The 14,823-nt window shown below is 44.2% G+C and overlaps 1 protein-coding gene across 1 annotated transcript in view; it reads right to left on the minus strand.

Annotated features, from left to right (window-relative positions):
• Positions 1 to 2,949: 2,949 nt before the first annotated feature.
• LOC147701976 (ketosamine-3-kinase-like) overlaps positions 2,950 to 14,823 on the minus strand; it is a 268,222-nt gene continuing 256,348 nt past the window's right edge. The window contains exon 6 of the mRNA XM_086928734.1: positions 2,950 to 3,465. Within this exon, the coding sequence (XP_086784860.1) occupies positions 3,127 to 3,465 (339 nt within the window). The 3' untranslated portion in view covers positions 2,950 to 3,126. The remainder of the gene's footprint in view (positions 3,466 to 14,823) is intronic.

Raw genomic sequence — 14,823 nt, forward strand, 5'->3', positions numbered from 1 at the left:
AATGAGTGCAGTGACAGTGAGTGCAGAGTGAGTGCAGAGTGACAGTGAGTGCAGAGTGAGTGCAGAGTGACAGTGATTTCAGAGTGAGTGCAGAGTGACAGTGAGTGCAGAGTGACAGTGAGTGCAGAGTGAGTGCAAAGTGACAGTGAGTGCAGAGTGAGTGCAGAGTGACAGTGAGTGCAGAATGAGTGCAGTGACAGTGAGTGCAGAGTGAGTGCAGAGTGACAGTGAGTGCAGAGTGAGTGCAGAGTGACAGTGAGTGCGGAGTGACAGTGAGTGCAGAGTGACAGTGAGTGCAGAGTGACAGTGAGTGCAGAGTGACAGTGAGTGCAGAGTGACAGTGAGTGCAGAGTGACAGTGAGTGCAGAGTGACAGTGAGTGCAGAGTGACAGTGAGTGCAGAGTGACAGTGAGTGCAGAGTGACAGTGAGTGCAGAGTGACAGTGAGTGCAGAGTGACAGTGAGTGCAGAGTGACAGTGAGTACAGTCACTCAGCACCACCACATTATCACTCAGAACCACCACAGCATCACTCAGAACCACCACAGCACCACTCAGCACCACCACAGCACCACCACAGCATCACTCAGCACCACCACAGCACCACCATAGCACCACTCAGCACCACCATAGCACCACTCAGCACCACCACAGCACCACTCAGCACCACCACTGCATCACTCAGCATCACCACAGCATCACTCAGCACCACCACAGCACAAATATGTTCTCTCAATGTTTCAAGCTTTATTACAAATGTCACAAAAAGATGTTAATATTTCACTTCTGTTCTTGGATTTTGTTACAATAAAATACACTGAACATAATCTTCACAAAAGTTATTTACAAAAGTTTAAGCTATTGCCATTATAAATTACAATCACTTTTATTAAGTATTAAAAAAAATTAAAAGCCATTGTTATTTGTAATATCAATACATCTAAGTCACGTAAATACAAATGTTGCATGACAAATGCTATAGGTGTCACATTTGCGAAAGTTATAACTATTGGCATTGTAAATGACAAAGCTATTAATTTAGCTATTTTCAAAACCAACACATAAATGAACATGTGGTGAATTTCCATTAAAATATTTGACTTTTTTACTAAGATAGTATTATACTGTTTTATGCAAACAAAATTTAGATACTGCATAAATAACTTTAATAAAACATATTTTATATGAAGCTTTTTATGTAAAAAAAAAACTATAGCATAAAGCAAAAAACAATTGCCATTTACAATGCTAATAGCTCAAACTTAAATAATGCGAGACCTATTGCATTGCAAATGCTTGTTATAATAAGGGCATGGCAACTGCAAAGTGCTACCAGGATGCTCGCTGAATCTATTTGCGCTTGCACACACTTTCTTCTTATTTATTTTAGGTTACTGTTCTAACCTAGCCACCTACATTGGCAGCCACCCTTGGATAGGATTTCTTCAGCAGAAAACCCATTGCAAAATTGCAGGCAATGTTAAAACTATTTATAATTCACATCAACCACCAAAGTTACCTTGGCAAAATGATACCATTATAAAGGTTGAATTTGCTCCCTAGTACTTGGGGAAATACGAGTTTTCAGTTTCTGTCTAAATTGCATGGCAGATAGTTGAGTGTGAATGGTGAATGGTAGTAAAATCCACATTTTTGTCACAGCAACTGAAAAGGACCGGGAGAGGCTTTATGCCAGATGAACTTGGTGGCTGGTAAGTCAGGGGACTGACAGAAGACTTTCCAATTAATAATTGCCAGAGATGTTAAGGGTATCCTTTGCCAAACAGGAAGTCAATTTAGCTGCTTTAGTATGGGTGAAATGTAATGCCATTTAAATGCCCTGCAGTCTAAGCTGACAGCAGTATTTCGAGCCATTTAAAGGTGTTTCAGGGTTTTCAGGAGTTGAAAAGCAGAACACAGTTCCCGCAGTCATTGTATGATTGAATTATCACACTGAATTTGGGGACATGGTGGCACTTATCCAAATAAAAAAAGGAGGATGATACAAATTGATTTTAGATGGTAAAAACAGGTACTGCAATCAGCAATAAAAAGGCTTTAGCAAAGCCAATAACGTGGCCTTATATAACCGAAACCTGTTGGCTATTCAAATACTTGCTAAAATATTATTCCCTTAAGATTCGTATAGATTATGGTGCATGTTAATCAAGGATTACATTAGGTTTTGAATCCACATTAATCAAGCATTATGTGAGTTTTGGATCCAAGTTAGTCAAGGTGTTTAATTCTAGTTTGCTCTCACTGTGGATCTTGTGCCCATGCTGCATCGAGCTGGATGCCACTGTTCGGTCTATTAGCGCTCTACACATGCTTTTGGAATTGAAACTTGATTTTAGTAGTGGGCACTGACACACCTGAATTACTAAACTTATCGCTACCAGATTCTGCCTACAACTGAGAGCTATGGATGATCTGGGCAGATTTAAAATGGATCTCGAAAGTTTAGGCCAGTGATACTAACAAATAAAATGTAAAGTTGCCCAATATTTCAGAACCTTAGAGCGCAGTTGTATTGGCCTTTGCTCAGAGCTCCTATAGCAGGCCCTATTGCAAGGCTTCAAAAATGACTCTTGAATCATAAGACAGCTCCACTTTTTGAAGCTAACATATTTAAAAATATCCTCATTCGGTTTGAGAATGTGAATCTGAGTCTAAAATAATCGAAGAATGCAACTTTTGACTGATCTTTTCTGTACTAATCTAAGATGCAATTTAGTCTGGGAATTATGCATCACAGAATGCACTCTTGTATTTTATGTTTAGACGTATATTTGTATTTATATATATATATATATATATATATATTATATCATATATTATGTTATATATTACATTAAATTATGTTATATATTATTAAATATTTATTACATATTTATTAATATATATATATTTTTTTATAGTCAAGCTGGCAGACAAATTTCGTAAAATGCATCTTCCCCAAAAAATGTCCTTGATTGATGGGGGGAAAGTTGAAACCAGAAAGTCAATATACAAAATATGTTAGATTTTTAAAGGGTAGTTGGATTTTTGATTGTACATCAATCAATATGCATTGTTATTAGGCATTTAAATATTTTTGCCTGATGAAAAGGTATGTCATGTATAATCACTGCACGAGAGCTCTCATTATAGCCACCGATGGTTCTCTATATTCAGCTCCAAAATGATTCCATTGGTTCAGTGAATGATACAGCTGATACAATAGTTGGCGTCTCTCAAACCCATCGGCCCTGGGGATTTTATTGTGATAAGTATCATAAAAGGAGCTTCCAAGTCCACCTAATAATCCCGATATTGCCAAATCACACTCTGAATGCCCATAATAGGAAGCCGGGTCAAATACACAAGGACCAAACCCATCCTCAGCAATGTTTCCACCGTAGAGATCACCGTGCAGAAGTACTGGGACTATTTTACAGCTCTTGAACAAATCCGGCACCTTTAACTGAGAAAAGAAAGAACAACTGTTTAGATGCAAAGCACACCCGTATGTAAAGGGAATGAGTAGCTTCATGGAGAACATGTTTGGAGCATGTATTTGCATGTAATCGGGGTAGAAAAATACATAGGGATAGTGTTTGAATATCCAAAAACTTACAGTTGTTTACAATGATCACACCCATGTCTCCCTTAGAACACTCATAGTCCCACCCTAACCCAAACTTACTACTTCAGAACTTCTTTTATAATAGCACATAAATCCTAATTTAGGATCCTGAATCTATGAATCAGGGATGAAATTATTTTTTATTTCCCACTCCTAAACTGAATTTACTGCAATAGAACAACATATCAGTATCATCCAACCCTATAAAGAATGCTATGCTTGCACAGGACTGCACATTTCCCAATAAAAACAAACTCAGTATAATTGTAGACAAACACCTTCCACAAAAGATGAATGTCTCAAGAATACTCAACAAAAGTAGGGGGATAGAGAGGGGGCTTTTTAAAGAGGTCCAGGGTCCGTGCCCACCTGAGTCACGCTGAACAAAAGAGATGGAAGCTGTTCCTCTAGGTGTGGGGCCGGCCACCAGCAAGATAGTGGTGGTGGAGCTAGCACTAGGAGGAAGTGGGATGAGGGGATCCCGCTTTTGCGATACCAGGGTCCTCACACACACAGCAAGCTAGGAGTCTTGCTTCATCATTTGGACCTGCTCCTTATTGGGCCAGCGCTACAATGCCCAACGGGCACCCGCGAAGGGGCTCTTTGTCGGAGATCTTTTGTTCCTTTGCCGTATGATGAAGTGGGGGTGTGTGGCCCTTGGGTGTGTAGATATAGTGTGGTGCAGTGAGTGCGTGTTTAAAAAAGGTTGGATATTCCAAGTAGATAATCTACCCAGAAGGCTTTCCGTTTGTGCAGCGTAATGGCCGAATAGTCCATATAGAGCGCCACCGGTCGCCCCTGGTAGGTTAGTGGCTGTTTTTGACGAGCTTCCTGCTAGATCCTCTCTTTAAATGGGTAGTCCGGGAGGAAGGCCAAGATGTCCGGCTGTGGGGCGGGCGCACGCCGCCCCAGGCCCAACCTATGTGCCCTGTATATGCGGATGTCAAAGTCCTGGCCCTCTCCCAGAACCTCTCGGAACATGTCCTGCAGGAATCCCACAACGCTCTCCCCTTCTGCTTCTGGCACACCCCGGACCCTGATGTTGTTCGTTCTGGACCTCCGCGAGGGCCTGTAGGTCTACCTGCTGGTCGCGGAGGTGGATAAGCTCCTGCTGCATTTGTTCCACTTCTTCGCCCCTGGCTTGCTCCATCTCCTCGAGGGCCGCCACTCTTTCGCCTAACCCAGCCACATTGCGGCGAAGTTCCCGATGTTCCCCGGCCATATCTTGTTTTAACGCCTGAAAGTCATCCCGCAGGGAATTAAAGAGTGACTCAAGGAAAGACTTAGTGATTGGAACCTCCCCGTCTCCGGGCTCCGCAGCTGTCTTAGCCTGGGGGGAAGGTGGGTTCTTGTCGCCCTTTGGGGGGCCCTTAATAAGCATGTCCGTGAGTGTCCTCCCACCTCTTCTCCCGGCGTTGGCCATATTGAGTGATGTCCCTGCCGGTCCTCCCTTTAGTCATCTGAGGGTTTCCCTCACGCGTTTGTTGCTCGTGGCCGGTGATATGACGGGCTGTGCTCTGGTGCCCACCTCCAAGAAGTGGCGGCGGCGGCGTGGACCAACTCCAGCTGCGGACCTGGGCCCACCGGTCCTCCCTGAGTGCCGCTGCTCCTCTCAGGCCCAAGGGGGACCACCACCAGCCTCACCCCAGGCCCGGGTGGATCTGCTCTCCTTCTTCGTCCCTCGGACCATCGGCTGAGGACTCACTCTCCTACGGGTCGCTGTTGCGGCCTCCCTTGCACCAGGCCTTTTCCAGATGCTAGTTGAGTGACCGTTGGCTTGACCTTTATGACTCCGGGCCCCAGGGGTACCGCCCCGGACTTGGTGCTCTCCCCGCTGCGTGCTGGCGGTCAGCGCTCTCCACCGCGCCCCTTTGCAGATGCGTTGCTCTGATTCTTTAGTGTCCCCCTAGGTTGCAGGGATGCCCCCTTTGCTGGCCCCGGTACCCCGGACAGTATGCGCACTACTACCTACTGCTCTCCCGCTGTGTCCGACGTGCGCGTGGTGGGCCTGCACCCTCCGCCGTGTCACAGTGTGCTCCCTCTGATGTGGCCGTGGGGAGCAGCAACTCGTCCGGTGCCTTCGCTTTGCGGTCCTGCTCTGTATTTCGGCTCGCTGGGGGCTCTTGCAACTGGCTGGCCCCGCTACCACCAGATGCAGTCCAGGGGCCCCGTTGTCTCCCAGCTCAGCTCTGTGCTAGCGGCCTCCCCTTCGCCAGGTCGGGATCAGCCGCTTCACCACCGCGCCACTTCCCTCTGGGGTGTCTCCGGCTCCAGCCCTCCCTCAGCCTGCTCCGCTCACATTGCCGCCATTTCACGCCCTCCGACCAAGGAACGCTATTACTGCTGTCTGGAGCCTCTCGAAGCCGTGAGCGGGTTTGAGGGCGAGCCTGTCAGTTCCGGAGCTGTTTTACTCCCTTCTGTCGCCAATTCGGGGTAAAGGGCTGATGTTAAGGCCGGGTTAGGGGATCAGGAGCGGGGAGCCTAGGGATTTCGCTGCTGCTCAGGTCGCCATTTTGGCCACGCCCCCTCCCAGGTACCTTTAGAACTTTTTTCTAACAGGATGCCAAGACACGTTAAATTAAATCACTCGTAGTTTTTCTTGATCAATGACCAAAGTGGCATTATTGATCCTGCTTTAAAAAATTGTATAGTTTGATTTGTCAAGCTGCACATACCAAATTTTACCTGGACATACATAGCGCTCCTAGGTCAATAAGACTGTATCACCTGCATATAATAATATATCATAATGGGATTGCCCCTACATGGGGAGAGAAAAGTGATTGGAAGGCTCTGGTCACAGAAAGAAATCCAGGTTAAACAGATATAGATATGAATAACAGTGATGCCAGCAAGCACCATATCATAAACCATTTGTGTTAGAGATGCTGGATGACAAATTACCACATGTAGTAAGGTTTATTCACACCCAGATTTGATAATGGAGGGATTGATGCAAAATGAATCAACCTAATTAAATATTCCATGTGGTACAGTACCTTATGATTATCCTACCTTTTCCAAGTTTTTTTTTAATTAAAATTTTGAGCAAGACATAGTTTGTAATTTACCCCACTGCCTGGACCATGGTTTTATTGATAACATCTTAATTACTCAATAAGTAAAATACCTCCACTTAGTCATAGATTGAGTGACACTTATATTTCATGTACCTCCTTTATTTACTTTTGGTCACAGTGAAGCTTAGTAGGATCACACTTAGATTCTTAGCTTTAGATCAATGCCCTGAATTGTGAGGAGCTGATTCACAAAGATAACTTATATTTTTGAGTAAGTTTACATTTTTAACTAGGTTTTCTCCTTTTTGGTAAGTTACTACAAATAATATAGCAATATGTCCAGCTCTACACCTGTCTAACCACTGTTACTGCAAATCTGTCCCATACAAAATAATGGATGTAGGAAAACTATTATAAATGGTAGCAGGGGTTTAACATTTGGTGCATATCCCTATTACAATCAATGTATTATGTAGAGCTTGAAATGGAAACTCTGAATGATCAGATGACACAAGTACAAAGAGAGGTTCTTCTACAATATCAAAACACACTGTTACCTTTGGGTGTAAGATAGCATCTAGCCTGAGATTTCTGCTATTGGAAAAGTCTATAATGCGATATTGGAGCACACAATTAACAGTTCGTAAGTAATCTTTAACAGTAAGAGGCATTAGTCGATTCACATGCGTTTTATGCAAATGATTTCAATCTTTTCCTCAGCAGGTTGATATTGTTAATCTTTTAAAGTGCAAATGTATAGCCTACATCCAGCAGCACAAGTGAATAAGTTTAACCCCTTCGACGCTGATGACGAGCTCAGCTCGTCATGAAGTACACCTCTCGTACGCTCATGACGAGCTGAGCTCGTCGTGAACCGCGGGATTTTCTAATCTTCAGCGAACAGCGGGAAAATGCGCCGCACCGATGGTGTTAATTGCAACAAACAAACAGCAGTCTGGGTGGAGATCTCCTCATGGTAAAGTATAGGGGAAAAAGAAGTTTATTTACCTCAAAAATAAATTGTCACAAATATTTTTATGCGAAATATTAATGTAAAGTCATTTTATATATTTACTTTAAACTTAGACTGACAAATGCTACAGCACTAATAAATGAGTTATGAATTAAAACTGCAATTAACGGAAATATATCAAATTAAATTACCTTTATTTTGCTGAAGTTTATATTAAAGAATACATTCCTATCTAAAGAAAAAACATAATGTGTATTATTAATTATTACAAGTGATGTATAGAAATATTTAAAATGTTTTTAATTATTTTTAAATCAAATGTTTGTTACAATACTTTTTTAAATAGGTCATGAAAATATTATATAATTAAATAACTCACATGCACTATTTATATATATTAGGTTACTGTAATTAGTATTTATTTATATTTTAGCTACTTGAATTAATGTAATTTAATTAACAGTATTTCCTGTGGGGTTTTATTTTAGGTCCCTACCACCATTCTTTGGGGGAATATTTCACTACTATTGGTGGCCATGTGTAGATCTGGATATACTATTGGTTGTTTTTAGTAGTAACTTAGACACAGAGTTTATGAATACTGAAAAGTAGTAAAGTTAAAAGTGTAAGTTACCTTTATTAATGAGGCATTGATTCTTTAGTTCTTGATACAATTTCTACATCTTTTTAAAACAAGACGTTTAAACACATCTCACATGTCTAACTAACCGATCTTCTTAGTGAAAGAAAGTGTCAAAAATGTTTTGAGGAAATACAGGTAATGTAAAGAAAATCTAAGCTTACGTTAAAACAAAAACAGAAATTCACTACAAGATACAAAGGCTAAATTGACATTATAGTTAGGTGTTGAAATGAGACAAAAACTAATGTTTAAAAAACAAAATTCCTCTGAATTTCACCAGTTCTAGTTTACTGAGCTAACTATAACTTTTGCCCACTGCTTATTGCATCACATATTGCCTTACTCATAAATGTAAAATGATATCATTGATTACGTCACTGATGACATCTCAAATGACTTAATTGATGACATCACTGATAGCACCATAGTCTTATATAGTACAGAGTTACTGTGTGAACAGCATGGAAATAGCATAAGTCCTGAAGGGAAATGTGGTTGTGCATGGTGAAAGTTATATGGCGCACTGTTTACAAATCACTCAAGTTTGAGATGCAAGCAGTACTCAGTGTTAAACAAAGTACAGGATTAGCATACCTGATGTGGGTTAAAGAAGTATGTTTCAAAGTAGGTTGTAGCTTAAAGCCAAAACGTGTTGCAACAAAACCGTGACAATGGATTATCAATCAGTGGATATTTAGGCACTTTTCACCCATTTTGGCATATTACCACTTAGGTACTAAGAGTTCGGAGAACATTAAACGAATTCTTTGTGGTTTGGCAAATGGAATTTATCTGGCTAGCTACTTTAAGGTCAAACCCTGTAATATTTGTCACCCAGTACACAGCACTGTTAATTTGATATTGGAAGCTATTGTAAAGCAGCTTAGTTATCTCCACAACTTGGTGGTATGGTCAAATTTCTTCAAGCCAGAAACGTTTATGTCCCTACAATATACACTTTTCGATTTCTTCATCTATAATAGCAGAATATTAAGGTAAGAAGCTGGATAGCAATAAGGCCTTGATAAAACAGTAGTTTGGGCAACATTAATTCTGTTTGACTCCCAGCAGGGGACAGATTTTTAAAAGATTGTGAAAATTATTAAATGGACAGGTCTCTTGATTGACAAAGTGTGAGATATAAATGCCAAATATAAATAAAAATCACTCCCAGAGTATCATCAACTGAGGTAATGCAAATATAGTACTGAAGGCCAAACAAACATAGGCGTTGAAAGGAATGGGAAGCGTAGTTCTGAAATCTTTCTCTTGACTGCATTAAGGTATATATAATTTCATGACATCCAATGTTTTATCAATACCAGGCAGGCTATGACCCTAAATCTTTCTGGGGAATCTTCATGAAGATCTAACATGATTTGGGTGTCGCTAACATAAAGCTGACATGGCATTTCATAGGGGTCGGTTATCCCTATTAGAGAAACCATAAATAGGAACTGTGATAGGGCTGAGCCATGAAGGACACTATATCTCAAAGTGTATTCGTTTGAGAAAAATTAACCTACAGATCTGCTGATAACAGTTTCCTTAAAAGAACCCCAACCAATCTTTCCGCCTACCACACAGACTTACAGACCATGTTTCAAGGAGACCATGGTATTCAATTTCACACTCAGTCCAAGAGGATCAAGGCCGCTGCCTGTCCTCCATCACAATGATCTATAAGTTGTTCTTGAATTTCCAGGCTAGTGGTCTCCATACCTCCTCTGGAAGGCCTGAAACCATACTGATAATCCAAGAACACAGACTCCAAAATATGATTTTCCCCAAGCTGTAAGATGACAACCTATTTGATTATTTTTGAAGGGGTGAGGATGAAATTGGTCTGCAGGACTCTAAGGTCCATGCCCACATTCTTCAAAGACTACAGCTCATGTTAGATCATCTGGCTAAGCCCTCTTTGAAGGAGAGTATAAAATAGATGTCATTAGCGCTAATAAGCTGATATTATTCTTTACAAAGCAGCTGTCAAACATTACATTTTTGGCCTATTGTAAACAGAATAGTAACCATCTTTATAATGTTTCTTGGTGAGTCTAGATTAACTGTAAGGAAACTCCTACCTGACTAAGGCACTTCTCCGCCAGTTCTCTTTTTGGCATTTAATTCTTATTTTCAATTTTCTTCCTCGGATTAATGTTATTTGTATCGAAGAAATCTCCCACTGAATCACAAATTGCTTGTGAGATGTGCTCTAGTGTTATCACTTCCACTATTTAAGTTAATTATATTAAGTCCTAAATAATTCTTCTGAGAAATGTGCAGTTTAATTTCCGGTTTTATAAAAAATGGCCTTTGCAGTGGATTTTGCTTATTTTTTATAAATCTAATGTTGCAGTCTACACTTTGTTTTCTCTTTTACAGCACTGGATTTCCACAACTTACGCTCAAGCTCAAGTATTTTCCCTCACTGTTTCAAAGTTCCTCAGAAAACCATGCATTTATCTGTGTCCTAATACCAATAGTGGTTTTCTTCTCTATTAGCTAAGTCAAACAATTGCCACCAATTCATTTGAAATATAAGTAAAGGGGGTTCCGTAGGAACATTGGCAATGTTGCAGTTTATGTATTGAGAAATATATACCTATGTCAGATGCAGAAATAAATACCTCAGTCATGTCATCCTTAGAGACAGCATGTTCCCGGACATTTTAAATGATTTGTACCATAGTTGTACTTTGATTTTCAGCAGTGCCTTAATCTGAAACCTTGTTGACACGAGATTTGTCCAGGAGGAGTCGAATAATCTCGGGCTCAAGAGAGGAGGCAGATAAAATGAATACTTGGGGGTCTATTACGATGGCGGTGGACTTTCGGCAAATGGGACCGCCCGCTGCGTGCGGCGGTCCAGCAAATCCAATTAGGATGCGCCCACCACACTGGCGAGAGCATCCCGCATTTTTAACATTGCTGCGGGCGGTGCTTTCAGCAGCACCCGCCGCAATGTTAAAAAAGCATTTGTGCATTTGCATGAACAACGTGGCAGGCACCACGTGGTGCCTGCCACATTGCACATGCAAATGCAGGGGGGTACCATAGGTACCCCCATGTGCACCCCCAACATCCTGGGGGCCCGCAACGGATCCCCACACGCAGACTCCGCATGCCTTTCCCTGGCGGTCTTTCCGTCCGCCGGGGTCCCCCTGCCATCATAATAGGGTGGAGGGGAAATGGGAGGCAGGTGGTGAATAATGGCGGGCGGATCACCACCGCCATATGGGCGATCCTCCCCCCATTATAATAGACCCCTAGGTTCAAAAATTACAAACTCTATCTCTAAAATCAACAACATTAAAGAGGCTATTAATTTTTTTACACCATCTTTATTGGAATATTTACAAACTGTGTACACAATTTACAGATGTTTATGTTTATGCAATTTATAGAGCGCACATCGACCCAAAGGTGTCTCGGCGGTAAGGACTAGACAAGATAGGTAAGAGAGAAAGTTCAAGAGTTACTGATTGAAAAGCATGTCTTTATCTGCTTCCTGAAGGTGAGTAATGTAGGGCTAGTTTTAATTTGAAGGGGGAGCTTGTTCCAGAGTTTGGACGTAGCACAGAGAAAAGATCTGTCGCCCCAAGAGACTTTCTTCGTGCGTGGGACGATCAGGAGATTGGCAGTGGAGGATCATAATTGTCTGGGAGGATTGTAGGGACTAAGGGCCCGATGTAGGTAAACGGGATTTTCCGATTTCAAAATACCGAGGCGGGCCGAATCGGTATTCTGAAATCGGAAAACGAGATGTAGGAAAAAAATACCGAATGAAAACCGAATCGGTCGGCATCGGTAATGAGATTCGGTACGTTCCGATTCAGCTCGGTCCGAATCGGAAATTACCGAATCGGCCAACAACGATTCGGAAAACACCGAATCGGCTACCACCGAATCGGATATTTCCGAATCGGCGAATACCGATTCGGTAAAAGCCGATTCGGTAAAAACCGAATCGGCAATCATAGACCCATGGCGAAAAAGCCCATAGGAATGCATTGCATGAACCGATTCGGCTTTTACCGAATCGGAAAATACCGAATCGGATTTTACCGATTCGGATTTTACCGATTCGGTAATAGCCGAATCGGCAATAGGCGATTCAGCCAATGAGGTGGCTCCCCCTCCCCCACCCAAACAGGGAGTGGCAACCCTGGCAGGTGCAGCCAATTAAGAAGTATCTAGAAGTTTCTGGAAAGCCTGCCTGGGCCCAACACACAGTTAGCAGCAGTGGGAGAAGGAGGTTGCAGACTGAGCAGGAGCAGGAGAACATGGCAGATCAGGCAGGAAGCCAGAAGTCCTCCCAAAAGAGGAAGCCCAAATTCACCACCACAGAACTTCAGGTGCTGGTTGAGGAGGTGGTGAGGGTGCACCGCCAGCTCTTTGGCAAGCTGTCCCTCAACGTGCCAGACAGCACCAAGAGGAGATTGTGGGCCGACATCGCCCAGAAGGTCAATGCTGCTGGAGTCACCCCCAGGTCCATTGAGGAACTTAAGAAAAGGTTTTACGACCTCCGCAGCCTCACGAAGAGGAAGCTGGCCGACCTCCAAAGGCAGGCTGGACTCACCGGAGGAGGCAAGAACCCGGCGCCACCCCTCACCGAGCTGGAGGAAATTGTCTCCAGCACCATCGAGAGGGAGAGCATCGTAGGGATCGGGACCCTGGACAGCACTGCGATGGCCACAGCTACAGGTAAGAAGCATGCGCATCATGACACACCCTACCAGACACCTCCCCATTAGACACAATGCATAGGCAAACACCAGCACTGTACTGTCACCAACATACAAGAGACAAGCATCATGGTACATGTAGTCAGCAGAAGTTAGCCAAATATGTCAGTGCAGAATCACAAGACAGGAAACAGTGTGACACGGTGTAAGGAGATGCAAGGACATGTGGAATGCCATAATTGTACTGACTGTAATACATCGGCACTCAGTTTACAAATGCTTCTTTGTACCTAGGGGCACCATCAGGCGGCACCACTGTGGCAGCAGAGGGAGCTTCAACATCAAATACTGCAGTGGCAGGGCCGAGCACCAGCCAGCCTGGCCAGGAGGAGGAGGATGAGGATGAGGAAGGAGACACCCCAGGGCTTGGAATGGAGGGAGTCCTGGTGATTGATTACCAAGCAGTGCACTCCCCAGTACTGGCCAGCACACCCCCCTTGCAATTTTCACCTGAAAACTCCCCTACAAGGCAGACCATTCCGCCGACAACAGCACCTGCCACAACCGTGGCCTTGCCACCCGTCCTACCTGTCCTGGGAGCAGGGGCTCCGGGACCGGCCAGCACCACACCCCCACCAGTGGCACCCCTGCCCACTCAGCAGGCCGGAGGCAGCAGTGCCAGACGCCGTGCCACCACCACCACCACCACCACTGCTGCACCAGCACGGGAGGGCAGTGTGTTCCTGGGCCTGGAGGGCCAGATGGTCAAAATCCAGCGCCAACAGGCCAGATCCACCATGGCCTGCCAACGCCAGCTCCTGCAGCACAACATGCAGATGGGGGAGTTGGTGAAGGGTTTCCAGGCTGTTGTGGACAGCAACAAGGAGGTGGCAGCAGGGTTGGGCAGGCTGACCACTGCCATCACCCACTCCTCTGCCAGGCAGGAGGAGCATGAGGTTGCGCGCAGGAGGGATGCCCGGGTGCTCAACCGGGCCATGGCCCGCCTTGCAGCGGCGACCGCACAGCTGTGCCATCGAAGCTCAAATCAGGAGTCGGTGCTCAGTCAGCATACGGCTGAGCTGACCAGGGGGATGGCCAGGATCACCACGGCCATGGAGGCCATGTTAATATCAAACGCCGCCTCCAATCCTGCCCTGGACCTGGGTGATGCTGGAGACAGCAGCAGCCGCAGCAGCCCGGCCAGCGCTGCATCAGAGCCAAGGAGGAGCACCAGGCGATCCGCTGATGCTGCAGGCCATTCGGAGGGGGCCGAGGGACACCCCAGTGGGTCTGGAAAGCGGGCCAAAAAATAGGCTGGCAAGGGGGGATGAGCAAACCAGAACCCTGGACTTTATTTGTTTTTACAGACTCCATTTTTTGATGCACTTCAGTGATGTAACTGTGGTGCATCACTATTAAAAATTTAATTTTCCAACCAACATTTAGCTGTCTTTGCATCTGTACTCAGTCAGAAATAGTTCTCAGTGATCTCCTCACGTCTGTATCTGCCATCACATGGCGTACACACCCCAGCTGGCTGTGTCAGTGGCACAGCTTCGTCGTCGTCATAGTCCTCGTAGTCAGACAACTCCACCTCAGTGCCCTTCTTGACCGCAAGGTTGTGTAACATTGCACATACAGCTATGATCTTGCAGCAGGTAATGGGGGTATACTGCCTTGCACCTCCACTCTTGTGCAGGCATCTGAATCTACTTTTCCAGATGCCAAAGGTCCGTTCAACAACATTCCTGGTGCGTATGTGGGCCCGGTTATACCTCCTTTGGCTGGGTGTGGAGGGGTTGAGGTAGGGGGTGAGTATGAATGAGCGGAGGGCATATGCACTGTCGCCTGGAAGAGAAAGGGGTCACATTA

This window comes from Lissotriton vulgaris, chromosome 7 (genome assembly GCF_964263255.1).
Source record: "Lissotriton vulgaris chromosome 7, aLisVul1.2, whole genome shotgun sequence".
NCBI lineage: Eukaryota > Metazoa > Chordata > Amphibia > Caudata > Salamandridae > Lissotriton > Lissotriton vulgaris.